This window comes from Idiotropiscis lumnitzeri, chromosome 8 (assembly GCF_059441095.1).
Source record: "Idiotropiscis lumnitzeri isolate Australia: NSW breed Sydney's pygmy pipehorse chromosome 8, RoL_Ilum_1.0, whole genome shotgun sequence".
In the NCBI taxonomy this organism is placed as follows: Eukaryota; Metazoa; Chordata; class Actinopteri; order Syngnathiformes; family Syngnathidae; genus Idiotropiscis; species Idiotropiscis lumnitzeri.
In genome coordinates, this window is record NC_142398.1 from 18,422,944 (window position 1) to 18,442,148 (window position 19,205).

General features: G+C 42.6%; 2 protein-coding genes and 1 pseudogene across 4 annotated transcripts; 1 reads left to right on the forward strand and 2 right to left on the reverse strand.

Annotated features, from left to right (window-relative positions):
• The first annotated feature begins 236 nt into the window (after positions 1 to 236).
• tecrb (trans-2,3-enoyl-CoA reductase b) lies at positions 237 to 15,448 on the forward strand. Of its 2 annotated transcripts, XM_088302112.1 has the most exons (12): positions 237 to 348; positions 10,108 to 10,158; positions 11,635 to 11,686; positions 11,762 to 11,806; positions 12,272 to 12,375; positions 13,058 to 13,173; positions 13,346 to 13,451; positions 13,792 to 13,864; positions 13,945 to 13,988; positions 14,065 to 14,122; positions 14,693 to 14,781; positions 14,890 to 15,448. In XM_088302112.1, the coding sequence occupies exons 1-12, from the start codon at positions 334 to 336 to the stop codon at positions 15,061 to 15,063; spliced, it is 927 nt and encodes a 308-aa protein (XP_088158238.1). In that variant the 5' UTR covers positions 237 to 333; the 3' UTR covers positions 15,064 to 15,448. The 2 variants fall into 2 exon arrangements, with proteins under 2 accessions (XP_088158238.1, XP_088158236.1); XM_088302110.1 differs by lacking the exon at positions 237 to 348 and having other exon boundaries at positions 9,890 to 10,158.
• Positions 1,667 to 7,601, reverse strand: LOC148332525 (uncharacterized; annotated as a pseudogene). The gene is made up of 2 exons (XR_015844609.1): positions 7,068 to 7,601; positions 1,667 to 4,304 (listed from the first exon to the last, which is right to left on the reverse strand). The product of XR_015844609.1 is annotated as an uncharacterized LOC148332525 (transcript).
• A 241-nt stretch (positions 15,449 to 15,689) lies between the features above and the next one.
• ndufb7 (NADH:ubiquinone oxidoreductase subunit B7) lies at positions 15,690 to 17,333 on the reverse strand. Its single transcript, XM_088302113.1, has 3 exons — positions 17,053 to 17,333; positions 16,061 to 16,229; positions 15,690 to 15,844 (listed from the first exon to the last, which is right to left on the reverse strand). The coding sequence occupies exons 1-3, from the start codon at positions 17,162 to 17,164 to the stop codon at positions 15,757 to 15,759; spliced, it is 369 nt and encodes a 122-aa protein (XP_088158239.1). The 5' UTR covers positions 17,165 to 17,333; the 3' UTR covers positions 15,690 to 15,756.
• Positions 17,334 to 19,205: the final 1,872 nt, after the last annotated feature.

The window sequence follows — 19,205 nt, forward strand, 5'->3', positions numbered from 1 at the left end:
TTCATAGCAATAAAGGAATTTATGAGATGGGTTTATTGGTATTCATCCCCCCAAAATACCAGTATTGTACAAATTCTACCGGAGATATTCATTTCTGAGGCAGTACAACCATACACATTCGTTACCAGTACGACAATGACCTCTCTATTCACTGAAGTCCTATTCGCTTGGAATCGGATGCAGTAGGCGTACACCTCTGTATAACACTAACTCTGATTGGCTCAAAGTCATTGTTTAGCCCGTCCAATATCCACCGATCGTTCTGGATACTCGTTCTTTGATTGGAAGTTGCTGTGTGGATCATTTGGGATACCAAGGAAAAGGACTGCCAAGATGAAGCACTACGAGGTGAGTAGTGACCATGAGTCATTCAACTGACAATGGGGCTTGCATAGATTTGACCAGTTTAACGAGTTGCGATTGTTTTGTGTGAATGTATCGCAGTGAACACCCTGTCAAATGTAGATCTTTGGTAATGCAAGTGTTAGCATAGAACAACACGCGGAAATCTACACCGCCTGACTGCTGTGACCGACGCTTTGTGGCTTAGCGTCTGCGGACATCAGCAGTTTTATTGTTGAATGTACCCTCTCTTTCACAAGTTAGTCGTAGTTTGAACACTAATGTATCGCGTTTCTTCAATACGTAATTGAAATTAACATCTGAAGACACACATTTATGATTAGCCCACTAGCGTAACGCACCGTTCTCTGTCTGGAATGACTCATGGCCCTCCTTGTCATGTTATTACTCAATAATCCAGTTGATAAGACAGTCCAGTTTCAACTGTCCCTACTCTTGGCCCAATGAAGATTACTTGTGGCTCTGCAAATCCAGATTCAATTCGCTTGATCGTGTGGAAAACACAAACAAAATCAATGCAAGCACCGAAAGAGGGAAAGAAAATGTCTCATTGAGCCCCAAAACCCATCACACAGGATTGAAGCGCAATGACAGAAACCGACCCAACCAGTGTCTCCTGACATTGATGCACTTGTGAACCTGAGGGGGGAAATGTAACAACAGCACATGAATAGTACAAGTCAAGGGAGCATGTGTAAACGACATGCATAACGATGCTCACGATGAATTCAACCCTCGCAGATGCAGCACTTTTTTTCAATTCTTATTGTCAATGAACACACAGTATAAAATAATCTTTAATTATATTAGATAGACCTGCATATGCAAATGAGATCCAGTGTAATAGTTATGTCATAAAAAATAACAATGCTTAACTTTGATTGGCACTGTATTCGTTAAACAAGATATTTAAACAAGATATTATTATTGTATTATGAATTTGACCATAATTGGACATACCAGGTTTCCGCTAGACAACAAATAAGAAAATTGTCTACCAAGTAATCTGTATCGTATCGAATTTATCTGTATCGCTGTTTTGAAACAATTCCTGATACTGCTTATGATCAATTACAGCATCAATAAGAGTGACTAGTAGCGAGACTGATACCCAATCGTCAGGCTACAATGGGTTAAGCTGTCTGTTATGTCCAATCAGACAAGCGTGAGCCCTTGAGTAGACACTGCTTACAATCAATTACAGTATCAAATAATATAATAGTCACAACTCAGATCAATTGCTATGACTTATTATTAACTTCAGGATCGCGGATCGTCGGCGACTTACATGGACAACAAACACTTCACTGCGTTAAACAAGCGGCACATTTTATTTAACCCACAGTATAAAGTGTACAAGCAAGCAAGCAAGCAACAATTGTATTTCAGCTCATAGATTACATGCAAGACATAAATCTCATTACCGTGTGCTGGAAGGACGGAGAGCCCCGGCGTCCTCAGTAATGCGAGCAAAAAATACGATGCTGGGCGTCCGCGCGTAAAACCCTCAGCCGACTCTACTTTCGTTTTGCCTTCGTCACATTCTTATAGCCAATATCGCACCCCAACCCCTCCCGTTCGAGTGCGCTTTGATGGTTCGCATGGCCCTTCGCACAACTTTGGCCTCTGCTAATCCTCACTCCCTTTTCGTTATCGACTGTACCTTTTCACATGAGTCAGACATTCCTGGTGCTTAGGCCCTGTACGAATTCTTTCCAATTATTCCCGTTCTCATAACACATAGATACAACCTGTGCAAATTCTCATAACACATAGATGTAGCCTGTGCAAATTCTCATAACACATAGATGCAGCCTGTGCAAATTCTCACAACATATAGACACAGCCTGCGCAAATTCTCATAACACATAAACACATACATCTACTAACGCGTGCATATAGGTATAAAATGGTTATTATGCAGCATTTATGTGGTAAAACAACATTAATAAACCATATTTCACTTCATTCCACTCCTGGTGTTTTACCACCAATTGATGCAAACAGGTTCCACTAATTTATTAACCCGTTAACGTGTTGTTCCCAATTATCCAATATCCACTGAAACCATGGTACATTATATGAGTGAGCAAAGCAAAACCAATGATCCTGTAAAACATTTACCACCACATGAGTCAACATGTCTATGTGCGTGGTACAATGGATTTCTCGCCTGGTATATTCATTTCCAATCCGGCGGACATATTCAAAGATATGCCCTTCTTCTTCTAAATTTAAAGTTAGTTCACACACATAACGGTTATACCAAGAATTGACAGTTTCAATTTTTATTCTCATGGTTCCATGCAATGATATATTTCTTTTTCTACTTCTAATCGAATTCGTCGAACATAAACACAAATTCCAATATTGCATAGCGTAGTCAAAGCGATAGCTATTAAAACCAAAATCATTGGTGGAAGCAACGTTGCCCTAGCAGTTTGTGACAAGCCTGAAAATATGTCCCACCAATGATGAGCAGACTGTTGCTGAATGATTTTAGCAGCATGCAATGTCGATACCATCAGTTGGGAAACATTGGACGCATGTGACTTTATCAATTTCTTTACCTCAGTGGATCGTTCCAATGCGCATTTGAAACGCTCCAAAGAGATTTGCCATGGTGTGCGTAGCACTTCCCATTGTACAGCCATAAACCGGCTAGCAACTGTGTAATTTGTCAACCAATACGTCCCGTTTCCCCACTGAGGTATGCGGCCCCACCTGCCACAAAATGTCCCTACTAGGTTCCCTCGACCAATCGCACAAGGTGAAGTTTACGTTGGTTAAGCAAGGATTAACAAATTCATGATGCAATTTACAAGCTAGTCCTTTATCAGTGTTTTCGCAAAGATCGGTATTAAAGGTCTGGTTTGTGTTTGGGTTCACCACAACTCAGAGGATATATTCCAGACACTACGCCACTCCTGGTAATTTCCTGTAGTCATTACTCGTACGAAACGCTCTTTTTGCGTCTGCGCATGTAGGTTTTGTATGCTACATGTGGTCCAATTTAGCTGTTTAGTTACATTGGTTAACACTTCACTAGTGGCGTTCCACATATTTAATTCCCATTTAAATACATTTTGCCACAGTTTAGCATTTTCGTTTTGTCCCACTATTGAATTAGGAAGCCACATTCCTACTTTTAGTAGGGCATCATGAGTTCCCTGTCCGGTCCCAGCTAATTTATAGCGTGTCACTTCATTATCAATGGTGTTAGATACCCCCAATAACGTTCCGGTTCCCCCCAATAAGGTGTCGTGTTAACACTCTCTCTTCTTTCGAACACACGTGGGAAAAACAGGAAATACAATACATTTTCGTAGTTATTGCTGATTGTGCCAAGGGTGTACATGTATCAATTATAGGTACCAGCTGGGTGTTTGTAATGTGTGTGTGGGGGGGGGGTCGCTTTACTAACGCCTCTCCCCTTCTCTGGGATGAGTCATTTGGTCCAGTTCTTTCCTTGACGGGTCGGATCACACTCTGCTCTGAACCAAAAGCTCTTGACATCTCCTTCCATCGTACCTGGTTTCACTGCGCACAGCTCCACCCTGGACTTGATCCAGATTCTAGTTCCGTTACGAAACAGCCATTGGGTTGATTCTTTTCCAGGACTCCAGAATACTGCATCAGCGGTGAGGTTGGCCACCGCACACAGCCCGCCCCCCGGACACGTCACTCCATCCTGGGTCACGTTGACCCCCTTGACCCTCTCACTGCCGGTCAGATTCCATGACAGCGGGCCCTGCATTCGGGGGTACAGAAGGCGTCCGGTCGTTTGCTCCCAGGAGAGTTGGACCATGGCACCAAGGACAAGGAAGAGGATGACCAAGCAGCCGACACCACCACCGTACCGGACTTCGATGACGGCCATGGCGTCTTGATCCGTTGCCAGCCCGTCCCACAAGCAACTCCCACCACGTCATTCACACCGGCTGTAATGAACACAGTTAGTTCCTACAATTGAAAGGCACAGATTAGTTTTCACGTAAATAACACATTTTTCTTCTCCTTCAAATAAGACGCTCACTGTAGCGTCGTCTCCTTGTGCAATTATCTCAGCAGCCCGGGGGGGCCCTGAGTTTTGTTTTACCCAAACCTTAGCTCCGGCCCTGTCGGTTGAGCCAAAGCCCCCTGAGCCTCGCCCAGATCTTATCACTGGTTTAGGAATTTCCTGAACTGTTGTCATATTGCACGGTTTTATTACCAACTGGGCGATTTTACTGCCCTTTCAGGTGAAAGGTCATTCCAGCCAGTATGTCCATTCCAATTATCCATTCTGCGATGGGTGTAACCACCACTTCATATTTCCGAATTGGCATGTGTCCAATTTTCAAAGGCAAAGTTACTGCCTTTCCATTTATAATTTGCCCCCCTATTCCTTGTACCGGGACTAGGGTGCCCTTCATTTTGTTGGGATTTCCTTGAATCAACGAGGCCTCCGCCCCTGTGTCAACCAGTGCCAAAACACATTGAACCGAATTATTCCAATAAATTGCTAGCTTTACATGGGGTCGAATATCACCGACACTCCATCGTTCTGACAATTTTGACTGGCTGGCAACAAAGGCTTGACCTTCATCCTATCCTAAGAGATCAAAGACTTGAGACCTCTTGCCTTTTTTTTTTCTTTTTTTTTCTTCGAACGGCTGCAACATACCTTTCATCCTCACTGCTGCTTTCCAAACATTCCTCTCTGTTCCCCTCCACGGGAGGGGCAGAGGGCACAGCTGGTTTTATCATATCTTTAAGCAGTCCTGCCAATTCTGCAAGTTCAGAACGACCGGATCGTTCTTCAAAGCGCAAACAATTAACTTTAAGTCCTCTTTGTCTGCACCTGGCCATCAAAAACTCGTTTGATTGTCCATCAATCTCCGAATGAGGGACTCCCGCGTCTATTAACGCTCTCCACATAGCGCGTCTGTCCCCCTGATCCAGCCCAATTGCATCTGCACCTTCCTCGTACAGACGTCTGATCCATGAGTCAGTGGGCTCCCCACCACGCTGTTTATATTTGGTGGAAATTTGTGTGATTTCGTCCTGTGAATAATCTTCCTTAGTTACAGTTACTCGCGGTGCGGGTTCAGGAAACTCCTGTCTCCGCACAATGGGGTTTCCTTCAGCGTCCACTACGACAACCCCATTAGCATCCCGCTCGACATCCACAATAGGCAATACCACATTTTGCTCTTCACGCCTGCGTGCTATCGGTTTTATTTGCAAATGTGATAATTTTGGATAGAGGGACTGCCCGGTGGCAGGGGCTGTTACTTCAACGTCACCATCCCCCCATATATCTCCTTCCCAGCCCTCCGGCTCCCATTCGCCCGCAAGATCTCTCGTAAACGCCCGTATTTGTTGCGTTTCAACGCGGCGATCAGTTTTCCGCTGGTTAGCTCGTGCTTTCTTGGAAATATGCACAATTGTTTTTTCCAACACAGAATTTAATCTAGATATTTCCTTCTCTAGTTCTTCGATCTTATTGTTCTGCATTAGAATTTCTTGATCTTTACGCGCACCAGCGAGGAGAGCAGCGTCTAACGCCTTATTCTTCTCCCGCCATGCTTCTGCACAAATCCACATCATCTTCCGCACACCCCCCAAAGGCGCTCTTTTACAGACCACCACCTGAGTCAGTAAATCCTTAACTGACGTCGGGCTGGCCCCCACTGGCATGTTAACCCACGGACCAGGGCGTCCCCCATTCCGCGTCAACAATTTCCCAATTTCTCTAAACTCATGACTGTCCCACCCCGGCACTCCCGAGACGCAGTCAGCACGACTGTCCCACCCCGGCACTCCCGAGACGCAGTCAGCACGACTGTCCCACCCCGGCACTCCCGAGACGCAGTCAACAAACCCCCCTTCGGGTCCTCTAAACTCACGACTGTCCCACCCCGGCACTCCCGAGACGCAGTCAGCACGACTGTCCCACCCCGGCACTCCCGAGACGCAGTCAGCACGACTGTCCCACCCCGGCACTCCCGAGACGCAGTCAGCAAACCCCCCTTCGGGTCCTCTAAACTCACGACTGTCCCACCCCGGCACTCCCGAGACGCAGTCAGCACGACTGTCCCACCCCGGCACTCCCGAGACGCAGTCAGCACGACTGTCCCACCCCGGCACTCCCGAGACGCAGTCAGCAAAACCCCCTTCGGGTCCTCTAAACTCACGACTGTCCCACCCCGGCACTCCCGAGACGCAGTCAGCAAAACCCCCCTCGGGTTCATCCAAAGTTTTACTCTTACTCAAACAACAAGCCATGTCCAAGTCGCAGTTTTCCCGAGATCCTGCCGACAACGCCAAAAATGTTTTGAAACAATTCCTGATACTGCTTATGATCAATTACAGCATCAATAAGAGTGACTAGTAGCGAGACTGATACCCAATCGTCAGGCTACAATGGGTTAAGCTGTCTGTTATGTCCAATCAGACAAGCGTGAGCCCTTGAGTAGACACTGCTTACAATCAATTACAGTATCAAATAATATAATAGTCACAACTCAGATCAATTGCTATGACTTATTATTAACTTCAGGATCGCGGATCGTCGGCGACTTACATGGACAACAAACACTTCACTGCGTTAAACAAGCGGCACATTTTATTTAACCCACAGTATAAAGTGTACAAGCAAGCAAGCAAGCAACAATTGTATTTCAGCTCATAGATTACATGCAAGACATAAATCTCATTACCGTGTGCTGGAAGGACGGAGAGCCCCGGCGTCCTCAGTAATGCGAGCAAAAAATACGATGCTGGGCGTCCGCGCGTAAAACCCTCAGCCGACTCTACTTTCGTTTTGCCTTCGTCACATTCTTATAGCCAATATCGCACCCCAACCCCTCCCGTTCGAGTGCGCTTTGATGGTTCGCATGGCCCTTCGCACAACTTTGGCCTCTGCTAATCCTCACTCCCTTTTCGTTATCGACTGTACCTTTTCACATGAGTCAGACATTCCTGGTGCTTAGGCCCTGTACGAATTCTTTCCAATTATTCCCGTTCTCATAACACATAGATACAACCTGTGCAAATTCTCATAACACATAGATGTAGCCTGTGCAAATTCTCATAACACATAGATGCAGCCTGTGCAAATTCTCACAACATATAGACACAGCCTGCGCAAATTCTCATAACACATAAACACATACATCTACTAACGCGTGCATATAGGTATAAAATGGTTATTATGCAGCATTTATGTGGTAAAACAACATTAATAAACCATATTTCACTTCAATCGCCCATCGCTTTTTCTGTAAAACAAGCGGTGTAGACTTTTCTTAATAATAATAATAATATTCCCTTTATTAGTCCCACAATGGGGAAATTCGAGATTCGAACCCAGGCCTCCTGGGGAGACTGGGTCCTGAACGCGGCGCCTTAGACCACTCAGCCATCCTTTCTTAAACACCTAAGCAAGAAAATAAGAGTCATAAATTGTTTCAAATATTTTATTTTGAATCTTTCCCTTTACTGTTTTAATCCCATTGTCATTTTGAGCAGAACCTAATTAATACACTCCATTTCGACTTGTCATTTTGAGCAGAACCTAATTAATACACTCCATTTCGACTCAATATATTAGACCAACAACAATCAATTCCACATGTTCCACCAAATACGAGCCAGTTATGCCAATTATTATTTTTGTTTTAATTCCATGGATTCTTATTTTGTAAAATGTACCCCGGACTGCGCTGCAGGGCTACATAATCTCTACTTCTCGATCTTACACTATCGATCAACTCTGTCTAGTGGGTTGCCTAAACTCATAAAATGGGTCACACGATTTAAACAATAATAATTTAATCAGGATCTTACCTTGCCGAGGGTTCTGGCAAATGAGTCAATCGTTGCTTGTGTGCACCGTACCAAGAGCTGTTGAAGTCAATACTATTCACTTCATCGTGCCTTAGGCTGACAGACTGTTGCTATTAGCTTGCGCCTTTATATAGACAAGGATGAGAGGGCGTGAGGGGTATAAAGTGGCCATGGGTATGCTTGGATGCTTGGCTTGGAGAACAGTATCATGGGGCCATATGCCACTCCTGCTGTTGTTATAAATGCTTTTCCTCAATATGCAGTTGATCCTATCGACCATCATTCGTCAAATGAGCAATTTCAAGTAATATGACAAACTGTCAAAAAAGCCGGGTTGGAATGGCCATTTAAACCTGATTGCAGCGTATCAAGAATTTTGAAAATTGGATAATGTTATCTGAAAGAAATTGAAATATTTTTTTTGTCTTTGAAAAAAAAATGTTCTATAAAAAAATGGTCAAAAATGGCTTCAAATTAGAGTAAAACAGTATAAATTCATTATTTTTTTCAAGATATCACATCGGAAGCCTACCTCTAATTGGGTGTCAAGTTTTAGTTGGGAATATCCACCAATAAGATCGTTATAACTCACCTTCAGTCGCACACATTTTCTATGAGAAGAGCGGTGTGGGCAATCTAATAACGCATGTACTTTCATCTTCAATGTTTTTTTTCTTTTTTTTTCAATTTAATCTATTTGTTTGAGATTTTAGAGGCCTTTGAATTGCATGTTTGATATTTTGTCTTTTTAAAGAACATTCTACAAAGATCACAGTCATCATGCAAACTCTATGCGATGCTCCATATTTTATTTCTCCTAACCTTGACTTGCGAGCTTGCGAGTGATGTGACAATACGTTGGCGGCACATTAAAATCCGACATCCATTGACAAGTTTATGTCCGACGGTAAACGCGTCTGAGCTGAAGCGCCACGTTGTATGAGCAACTGTTGATCGTCAGAGGGTTGGAGAGGCATGGGTGGGCTTCACCGAGGGGAATGCCCTAACTTAGCCAGGAGAATCTCTGGTATTATCACCCTTAGGTGGCAGAAAGGGGCAACTTCGTCTGTGTGTGACTGGAAGACGGCAAAAGAGGGATTGACGCTACCAGTTAAGCAACAGAACCTGTTGAAGAAATCAGGTGTTTTTTAGACACAAATGACAGTGCCAATCCAATGACATCACCACATAGACATATGGAGGGGGGGGGGATCAGTGGCAAGAGGGTTGTGCAGAGTTAGCAGTAGATTTTATATTTAGCTGCAGGGAGAGGAGGAGACGGGGTCGAACGGTGTTGGTTGTCATAACACCACTCTCCCTTCTGACAACTTAGCTGTCGACCAAACTGAGCGGTGTCAGAGTGCTTTTAATGGTAAGATCGACGGCGGCGGTGGTCAACATTGCGTTAATCAAATCAACTCCATAATCATGTGCCTGCTCGAGAAGTTTCCGTCCACGCCATGTTTGCAGATGGCCATTCTGAATCTATGCGCACACATGTGTCCACTCTCGAGGGGTTGATTGGCAGTTAAAATAAGCAATTGGCCAGAAGTGAAGGAACGAGACGGGGGCAGCCAGTAAGGGAGGGTTCGGTGTCGTTGGATGGGGTAGAGGAGGAAGAGGGAGGGGCTGTCAAAGCACCAAGCATGGGGGAGACAGATTTATTTCCACAGCTGAGTGCAGCAACTCTCCTCTTGGGCTCGCAGTGGTTCTGGGTCTGACACTCGGGTGGTGGGGAGAAAGAAATAAAGTGAGTCCAGGAGGTGGACCGTTGACATGGATGCCCTCGCGCTTGAGGCTGCCATTGGTAAAAAGCCAAATAACGGGGTAGCGGCTGCACCTGTACTGGCCCCCGCACCGGTTAAACGGAAACCTGCTAAAAAAGCTAAAAAGGCTGTTGTTTTCTTTGAGGTGGAGATACTTGATGCCAAGACCAAGGACAAGCTCTGCTTCCTGGACAAGGTGAGCGACAACATCTTTTTAGTATTGTCACAAACACCCATGTTACACTTTGCGGAAAGAATTATTTACATAGCATTGCAGTGTGAATGTTTTTTTTTTTTTGCACACAAATGGTACAACTGTTTTTTTTTTTTTTGTAATGTAAAAATATCTCGCTGTCAGTCAGTCAAACCTTTTCTAGAGCACAGTGAAGCTGCCTCAGTTGTCAGAGTGTGCAACTGTAAACCCAGACTTTCACACGTGACCCAACTCTGCCTACTTGGTGGTCTGGCCACAGAGTTGATATCCACTAGATCGTCAGTTGCACCAGTTTAATACAAACCGTCTATTAACGAGATGGCTCGGCAAGTTTAGCATACATGGAAAAACAAAACGCGTCACTGTCAAATAAGTTATGCTTTCCATTCATGGGAAATGTATTTTATTTGTATCCATCCATCATCTGTACCGCTTCTCCTCACGATCGTCGCGGGCGTGCTGGAGCCTATCCGAGCTGACATCGGGCAGTAGGCGGGGGGACACCCTGAACAGGTTGCCAGCCAATCGCAGGGCACACAAAGACGGACGACCGCACGCACTCACTATCGTACCATGCCAGAGCGTCCAATCAACCTGCCATGCATGTTTTTGGGAATGTGGGAGGCAGCCGGAGTACCCGGAGGAAACCCACGCAGGCATGGGGGGAACATGCAAACTCCACACAGGAAGGCCGGAATCGAACCCACGACCTCTACACTGTGTGGGCAACGTGCTAACCAGTCATCCAACGTGCTGCCTGTGGTTTTTTTGTGTTTTTTTTTTAAATACGACACAAAGTATGTTTAATTGCATTGTACGCAACTCAGACTGATTAATTGATACTTTGTGAGCTGGTCCCATGCCGATGCCAAGACAGTATAGAGTGCTAGACTAATTTGGGGAATTAATTGAATTATTCTTTTGGATAAATGGGAAGAATGTGACGACTCAGGGTGAGACAACAGCTTCAGTTAGTTATCATTTCTCAAAAAAAAAAAAACACCTTTTGATTTGATCTTATTTTGTTCATCAAAGTGTTGTTTAATTTTTTATTTTTTCCCCGTTAACTGTAATAACCTTACTCCAAATGTATTAATTAAAAATTAACAAAAAATATGTATGGATTTTTTTATTTATTTTTTTTAGGACAATGCCAATTTCAGTTCACTGTACAGCCATTAGTTCATGTACTGTGAAGTCATCAACATTTGGTGTGTGCGCTAAGATTTTGAGTTCAGACAGCCGCTTGCTCGCAGCCTACCACGATGCCGTGTGTTTTGGCCGTGGGCGTAGGACCCTTGAAACCCGAATACCAGCTGTTGGATTGCTCACATCCACAGAGTGTGGGCACCGCCAGAGCTAAATTTACCGCTAATCACTGTCATGAATGGAAAACTGGGTCGTTGTCTGTTCGTCTGTATGTATACGTCAATTTATTTGTCATGTTGTTATTTGTAGGTGGAACCAAATGCCACCATTGGGGAGATAAAGTCTATGTTCCACAAGAGCCGTGAGTGTTCTCGCTATTGCCTCATACATCGTAATTAATAGCGGAGCACATGTTCACACTGTCTGTCTCTTTTAGATCCTCAGTGGTACCCAGCCCGACAGTCCATTCGCCTCGACCCCAGTAAGTTGTTTGTGGTTTCATGAAAGGAATCTCATAATCAATGAAGTCTTCAGTAAACTCCTATTTATCGCGGGGATGTGACTACAAGTTGGATTGTTTTTTGTTTTTTTTGGCCGGGTTACGGCTGACGGTTTGTCGTCTCAATTGAGGAAATGCTAATACAATAAATGTTAAACACACTCGAATGGAGATAGTATTTTTTTTCATGCAACTAAAAGAAAGTCTTTTTTTGATAGATTACAAACTAAAATCTGGAAATAGGCGAATTTACAATTACAGTGAATATGCGGGGGCCCACTGACACGGACATAAAGTATAATGTGAAAAACGTTCTCGTCATTATCAACCTTCAAACAACTGTGACTTGAACAGGGCATGACCTTTTAGATTCTCACTTAAAAATCATCTTCTAATTAGCTGAGGCACTCTCCGAGTGTGTTTTCAGTACAAGTGTGTGTGTTTCAGAGGGGAAATCACTTAAGGATGAGGACGTTCTGCAGCAGCTTCCTGTGGGAACCACAGCAACTTTTTACTTCCGAGACCTGGGTGCTCAAATCAGCTGGGTCACGGTAAGTACAGGTTCTGCCACACACACACACACACACACACGCCAACACACGCCCACAAACACACGGCTTTTTGATTTTGATGTCACAATTGCAAATGTTATATCTAAAGCTTGGAAAATAAGACGAAAGACTGTTTTTTACGTAAATTTCTGTTGCTGTTGTTGTTTTCGGTGCTGGTGCCGGATCATCCTGATTGTTTGATGTCTTATAAATTCGTGCAGGCGGGGACTACATAATATTGTACGCATGACACAATAGTAAAAAAATGTCAACATCACAAAAATGGGAAAAAAAACTTACAACCGGCATGTTCAATTAATATCTCTCTGACAGTGGTGATGGGAAAATGAAGCTTCAAGATGTTTCATGAACCAGTTGTTGTATTTTTTGGACTCCTCTAGGTGGCACTGTTGGTTTAAATAAAGGGCTTCAAAAAATGGCAAGTCAGTGTGATTCCAGCCCAATGTTGAACAGAGAGCGCCCTCTACAGGAGTCCAAAAATACTACAACTGGTTCATGAAGCAGATTTGAAGCTTCATTTACCCATCACTATCTGACAGTGTCAATCACCAGTAAATATTTACTTTTTGAAGGAAGCTCTTGGTGTATGTACTTGAGTTTGTTGTACATGCTTAGTTGGTCGTAAATCCACTTTAATCATGTGACTTTGTGTGACTTTCAGGTATTCCTGACGGAGTACACCGGACCGCTTGTCATCTACCTGATGTTCTACTTCAGGGTCCCCTTCATCTACGCTCCCAAATATGATTTCACCACCAGTAAACATTGGGTCGTACAGTTAAGTGTCTCTGAAAACATCACTCACAGTGACACATTTAGCTTTTCTGTTCCATTAAAGAAATTGAACGACTCGCGCTCAGACAACATGAACGAGTGAAGCTTTGCAAAGGCCATGAGCCTACATTTGCTTTTTAAGAAGCCGCTCATCCTGATCTTTTGCTTTTCCCAGTCTGGCCTGCATGTGCCACTCTTTCCACTACGTCAAGAGACTGCTGGAGACGCTGTTTGTCCATCGCTTCTCTCACGGTACCATGCCACTACGCAACATCTTCAAGGTGAGACTGATTTCTGATTCTGATGACTAGTGATGGGTAAATGAAGCTTCAAATGTGCTTCATGAACCAGTTGTAGTATTCTTGGACTCCTGTAGATGGCACTCTCTGTTCAACATTGGGCTGAAACCACACTAACCATTTTTTAAATCCTTTATTTAAACCAACAGCGCCATCTAGAGTAGTCAAAAAATACAACAACTGGTTCATGAAACATCTTGAAGCTTCATTTTCCCATCACTACTGAAGACCATTTGAGCAGTCCTCTTATCATGTGATGTCGATGCCCAGTCCATGCCAAGGCACGTTTTAGTGCTAATTTTAAAGATGTGTATATTTTCAGAATTGTACATACTACTGGGGCTTTGCAGCATGGATGGCTTATTACATCAACCACCCACTATATACACCACCAAGTGAGTGTGCACACAATGTACGGCACGTACAGTAATACTCTCTTGTTCATAAATGTCTCCTTTCAACTTCATTGTTACAGTTTATGGTGAGCAACAGATCAGATTGGCCCTCATCTTATTCCTGGTAAGAATCCTTCCGCTCAGTTTATGACATCCGCAGAGATTAACATGTTTCTGATCAGTGTCATTGTCTTTCTCAGTTCTGTCAAATTGGCAACTTTTCCATCCACATCGCGCTCCGCAACCTCCGTCCGCCAGGTATGCACACTGTTACCCCACATGACTATTCAGCAAAAGTGATCATTTCAAAGAGCAATTTGAATGTGACAACTTGGCTGGACTGAATATTTTTGTAGGTGGGCTTGTTTTTAGGGATGCCATCTTTGTAAAATAAATGTTTGTGGATATTTGACTGGCACTATTCTGGCTAAATATTGATGAATACATTGGTAGATTAATTAAAAAGGTACATTATGTAATGAACTCTTTAATCATTAGATGACTCATTTTTAATTAATGACAATGTGATCAACTAGAATTCAATTATTTCTGATTAAGATTCTAAACATTCAAAAATGTGTGTTTTCAGTGTATTTGGAAAAAAAACTTTTGAAATCAAATTTCTTTATAATATATAATAAACGAAAGGTAAAATGTCTGTTGTTAAAAAGTAATTTTCAACTAAACTTAAATTTTACTTGGAAAATCATATTCAACAGGTGGTTTTATAAAATTACAGTATAATAAAATATTATGGAAGGTAGATATACAAATGTTTTCTGTGGATCTCCAGAAAAATAAAAATCATCTCAATGCCTTCTTATTTAGGTTCCAAGACCAGGAAGATACCCTACCCAACAAAGAATCCTTTTACCTGGATCTTCTTACTGGTCTCCTGCCCCAACTACACCTACGAGGTAGTTTTGTTTCCCTTTATCGTGTTAAACTCAAATGTGAGTCAAGAATATTTTAAATTGCATAGCTCAGCTATTTTCTGAATTTCCACATTCCTCCTTTTGTTGCAGTTGGGCTCTTGGCTCGGCTTCACGCTGATGACTCAGTGTCTGCCTGTGGCTTTTTTCACCTTGGTGGGTTTCATTCAGATGACCGTGTGGGCCAAGGGAAAGCATCGCAGCTACCTGAAGGAATTCCGGGATTACCCTCCTCTTCGATCACCCATTTTGCCCTTTGTCCTGTAGTTGAGCGCTCCTTCATCTAAATCAGCTTGATGGTAGTAACCTCTCCACACAGACTCAAAGAGCGTCTTCTGCCTTTGTTTCGTTACCAACTTCTACACTGGAACTACATTGACTGAAAGCATGCCTGCGTGCTGCTTTCATGCTTGATCACTGTATTCTTAAATGTTTAACCCATCACTATCTTTGTTTCAACCAATTTTGCCTGGATCTGTGAATTATTTTACACCCCGGAGATGTTCTGACCCCCCCAAACGAGCGTGTGTTCACTGGCATATGCAATACAGCTCATAGAAGTCTGGTTTATGTTTTGCTGTTCAGAAATATATAAATTGTTGTTCACATCCATTCATCTGAAAAAGTAATTTATTAATAAAAAGGAACCGAATCTGTGGCTGGTTTTGTTTTTACGGTTTTTGTCTGGAATTTGCAGTGCTAGAAACCATTTGGCATAATTAAGGATATTCTTGTCATGAAACAGAAAAGCAGCACAATGTTTTGCTACAAATCAGTACTGGGGACTGATGAGGGAAAAAATTATTTATGAGAATAATGTAATTTTACAAAAAAAAAAAAAAAAACATTTTACAGGTATAACCCCCCAACCCAAAAAAAGCAAAGACTGATAATTAAGCAGCACTGTTTAATGTGAACAGTGTAAGTTATATACAGAGATGAGGGAACAGAAGTGCTTCATTATGCAGCTTCAGCCTGGGCCTCAATTCTCTTCTTCCTCATCTGAAGCCTCCTCTCCCTTTCGTACTCCTTCATCCGCATCACATAGCTAGAGAAAAAAACACATTAAGTACATAAAATCCTTGATCTTCTGCAAATACAGAATATGTGTGTCATTAGAACTGATTTTGTTTCAAATGTCAGCATTGGCAAAAAATAAATGGAAAAACTACACCATATCAAACTTTTCCACATTGTGTAAAATATATTTGATCAAGCGAGGGCGACTGCTGACAAAACGGCAACTCTTAATTGAAACACTCACTCCTGATGTTCACAGTAGTCCCAGTCATGTCTCTCATGTTTGCAGGCAAGGAAGTTAGGCCAGTTGTCCCTTTTGCACTTCATGAGCTTCAGGAGGTGATGAGCACAATAGTCCCTCTGCTCCAAAGGCAGCTGGGCCAAATTCATCTGCGCCTGGGTTGCAACCATCTCTACAAGGGACACACACACCATCAATCTTCTATTAATGTAGAAGTAATGTACGAGCAAGGGACACACACACCATCAATCTTCTATTAATGTAGAAGTAAAGTACGAGCGAGTTAAACTGTTCATGATGTGAAATGTTTTGGTTGAGATGAAAGTGTGGAAATGAATGAATTCAAGGATTCTAATGCTCGTTGACACATTTACGAATTGCTAATGCAATACGAGGATTGTAGTCCCTTGTTTTGCATCATAGAATCATTTGTCAGCAATGACACTTTTTTAAATAGAGTATATCGATTTTCAATGGAGCTGTCCTAAAGGTAGCTGGAGCCTATCGCAGATGATTTGGGGAGAAAGTCGAGTTACATCATAATCGCCATGCCAATCACAAAAAACATGCAACCTTTCACGCCGAAATTCAAAGCTGTACCTAACATCCATGTTTTGGGGTGGCGAAGGAGGCTGATTGAAGAATTGCAAAAAATACGACGAGATTGCGCCTATTTTGTAATTAGGCGCTGGACAACAGGCTGGATTCCGCAGCCCGGTTATTGTCATCCTTTAGTTCAGCCTATATATCTTAAATCTCGCCCTCCTGGTAAAGATTGGAACGAGAGTAATCAATTTTCTAAAATGCAACTTCCGCTATATTACGATAAATGTCAAGATATGGCTTGAAGCTGCTCCGAACTACACAGTCATATCTGACAAGCTATCGCGAGATTACGTCTATACGTGCTCAAATTGAATTTATGACACCACCAAGCGAAATATACAAATGCAATCATCCAACACAATAAAGTCGAAAATGTCATTAGTGCAAACCTCGCTCTTTCCTCTCAGGAAAGCCAAACTGGGGGTCGAACTCGAATTTCTTCGCCGGGTCTGGTTCGGTGTCAGTCTCGGTGATGTACCGTCGGACCAGGTGAGCACCCATGTTTTCCTCAATAGAGTATACAGTTTAAATTGTTCAGCCGGATTGTATTTAATGGGATAATTTTTCAAAATGCTTCAGCTATCTGCCATTCGGTCACCTACACAGGCCCCTTGAGTCTACTTCCGTCTTTACCGGAAATAAACAGCCGACCAAGCCGGTCCTTCAATAATGTCTTCCCCTTTAAACAAATAACAAACGTTCCGCTACAAGCTTTCAAGCAGGTTGGGCATTTATGACCCTGCTCTAAATCAGAATCAGAATCAGAATTCCCTTTAATGTTATTGTACTCAGTATACAACAAGATTAAATAGCTTCCACTCCCCAGTGTAAATATAAATAATAAAATAAAATAATAAACAAAATAAATAAAATCTGTGAAATTGTCAAAGCTTTTATTTTGCACACAACTCTATGGTGATGTTTTAATATAGCCACAACTGAGAAAATGAGAGTTGCATTAAAAATAAAATTGTACTGTATTGTACTGTATTGTCTTCATCCTGCAAAGAGAAACAAATGTTTGAATACATTGCTATTAATACTTATATGTACTTTGCATGTGTTCCCCCTCCAAAGGCTGAAAGTTACAAAACACACAGCCGCCCTTTAGGGAACTTTTTTTCTTCCACTGACTCAATGTAGACCAGGCAAACACAGCCTGATTGTGTTTTGAGTGGCTGGGTGGATTTCATTCACTAGCAGAAACCAATCAAAATATCAGAAGTTTAAACATGCAGAGTTTTTCCACAAATTTTCACGAGTGGCCATTTACTGGCTATTACCTGCTGGAATTTGAAATTTGAATCACAGGTGTGAATGGCAATCAAAATAGACACATGTTCTCACGTGAGCTTAACCAAAAAATAAAACATTCAGTCAATTCCCTGGTGTGCGGGCCTGTGTTGTGAACTGTATTTTTTCGTGATTGTCCAGTTCACTTTGCATCCGACTACGTTGCCGTGTGTTTGCGGCAGGCATTTGCAACGCCATTCATCTGTGATTAAATATTTTAAATGACAAGAGAACCCCGTGCACTCCATGGCCGTTCAGTCACCTTCAATCGTGTCGCCCGGTGTCTATAGGGCCTTACAAGCCTGCTGGCAGACCTGTTACTCTGGAGCCTGCTTCTGTGATGTGATGCAGACAGGCAGGTAGACAGACAGATCAGATCCGCTGGTGTGATAGCAACTATGAGAAAGAGAGATACTGAGAAGAAGTGAATAAAATGTTCCATTGCATAAATAGAATACAGAATATATGGCAAAGAACCGTCCACCTGTCGCCTGTCATGTCTGCAATACTTTGGTTGATGACTCATTCATTGTGTATTTTGGTGATGATGGGGCCGGTGCACACTTTCTGAGGGTCATTCTCCTTTTCTTTTTCTTTTTTTGTTCAGCGAGTAGTTCATGCAGAAAACGTATGTGAAAAATGTTTCGGTTATTCGGGTTTGGAATGCCACTGTAGCATACTGAATTTCCCCATGGAAGGTATTAGGTGAACAACTAAGTGCCAAAATATGAGTGGAATTTTGTGGCCGTATTTCAACTATTTCAACCACAGTTCAACTATTCGCTGTCGTCGTTCACTAGATGACATGCACAGGCCAATGCTATGTATACTGTAAATATTATTAACACTTTGGACAAAAGTTTATGATAGAAACTTTAGAGTGACATTTTGTAATATAATTTTAAATAATTCCGTATCCATGTATGCCAAATGACATCGACACAAATAAACACATTTTGTTCTACATTTGAAATGTGTCAAATACCCGATAAAATTCAACAAATTCAGCTAAAATTGTATTTGCTGTTTAACTCACTGTTCTCCCTCAGAAGCTTCTTTTGCTTCGTCTGCTCGTATTCCCTTCAGTTGTCCTTCTTGGTCCAGTCAGACTATATTAGTCGCTTGTGATCTGCCTTCTCCTCAAATCAGTGCCAACAGTATCAGGTTCCTGTTCCTGTGCACTTCTTCTTCTGTTGGGTCTCATTCACATTTCCCCCTCCCCCCTCTCTTTATAATTGCCCATGACTAA

Bases quoted from the DNA above. Each gene is read 5' to 3' on its own strand.
- ndufb7 (XM_088302113.1), bottom strand. From the start codon at position 17,164: ATGGGTGCTCACCTGGTCCGACGGTACATCACCGAGACTGACACCGAA. The intron at 16,230-17,052 runs GTTTGCACTAAT...TGTCCCTTGTAG, and splicing joins TCCTGAGAGGAAAGAGCGAG to AGATGGTTGCAACCCAGGCG. The intron at 15,845-16,060 runs GTGAGTGTTTCA...TTTTTTCTCTAG, and splicing joins GACTACTGTGAACATCAGGA to CTATGTGATGCGGATGAAGG.
- tecrb (XM_088302110.1), top strand. From the start codon at position 9,973: ATGGATGCCCTCGCGCTTGAGGCTGCCATTGGTAAAAAGCCAAATAAC. The intron at 11,807-12,271 runs GTAAGTTGTTTG...TGTGTGTTTCAG, and splicing joins GTCCATTCGCCTCGACCCCA to AGGGGAAATCACTTAAGGAT. The intron at 13,452-13,791 runs GTGAGACTGATT...GTATATTTTCAG, and splicing joins CACTACGCAACATCTTCAAG to AATTGTACATACTACTGGGG.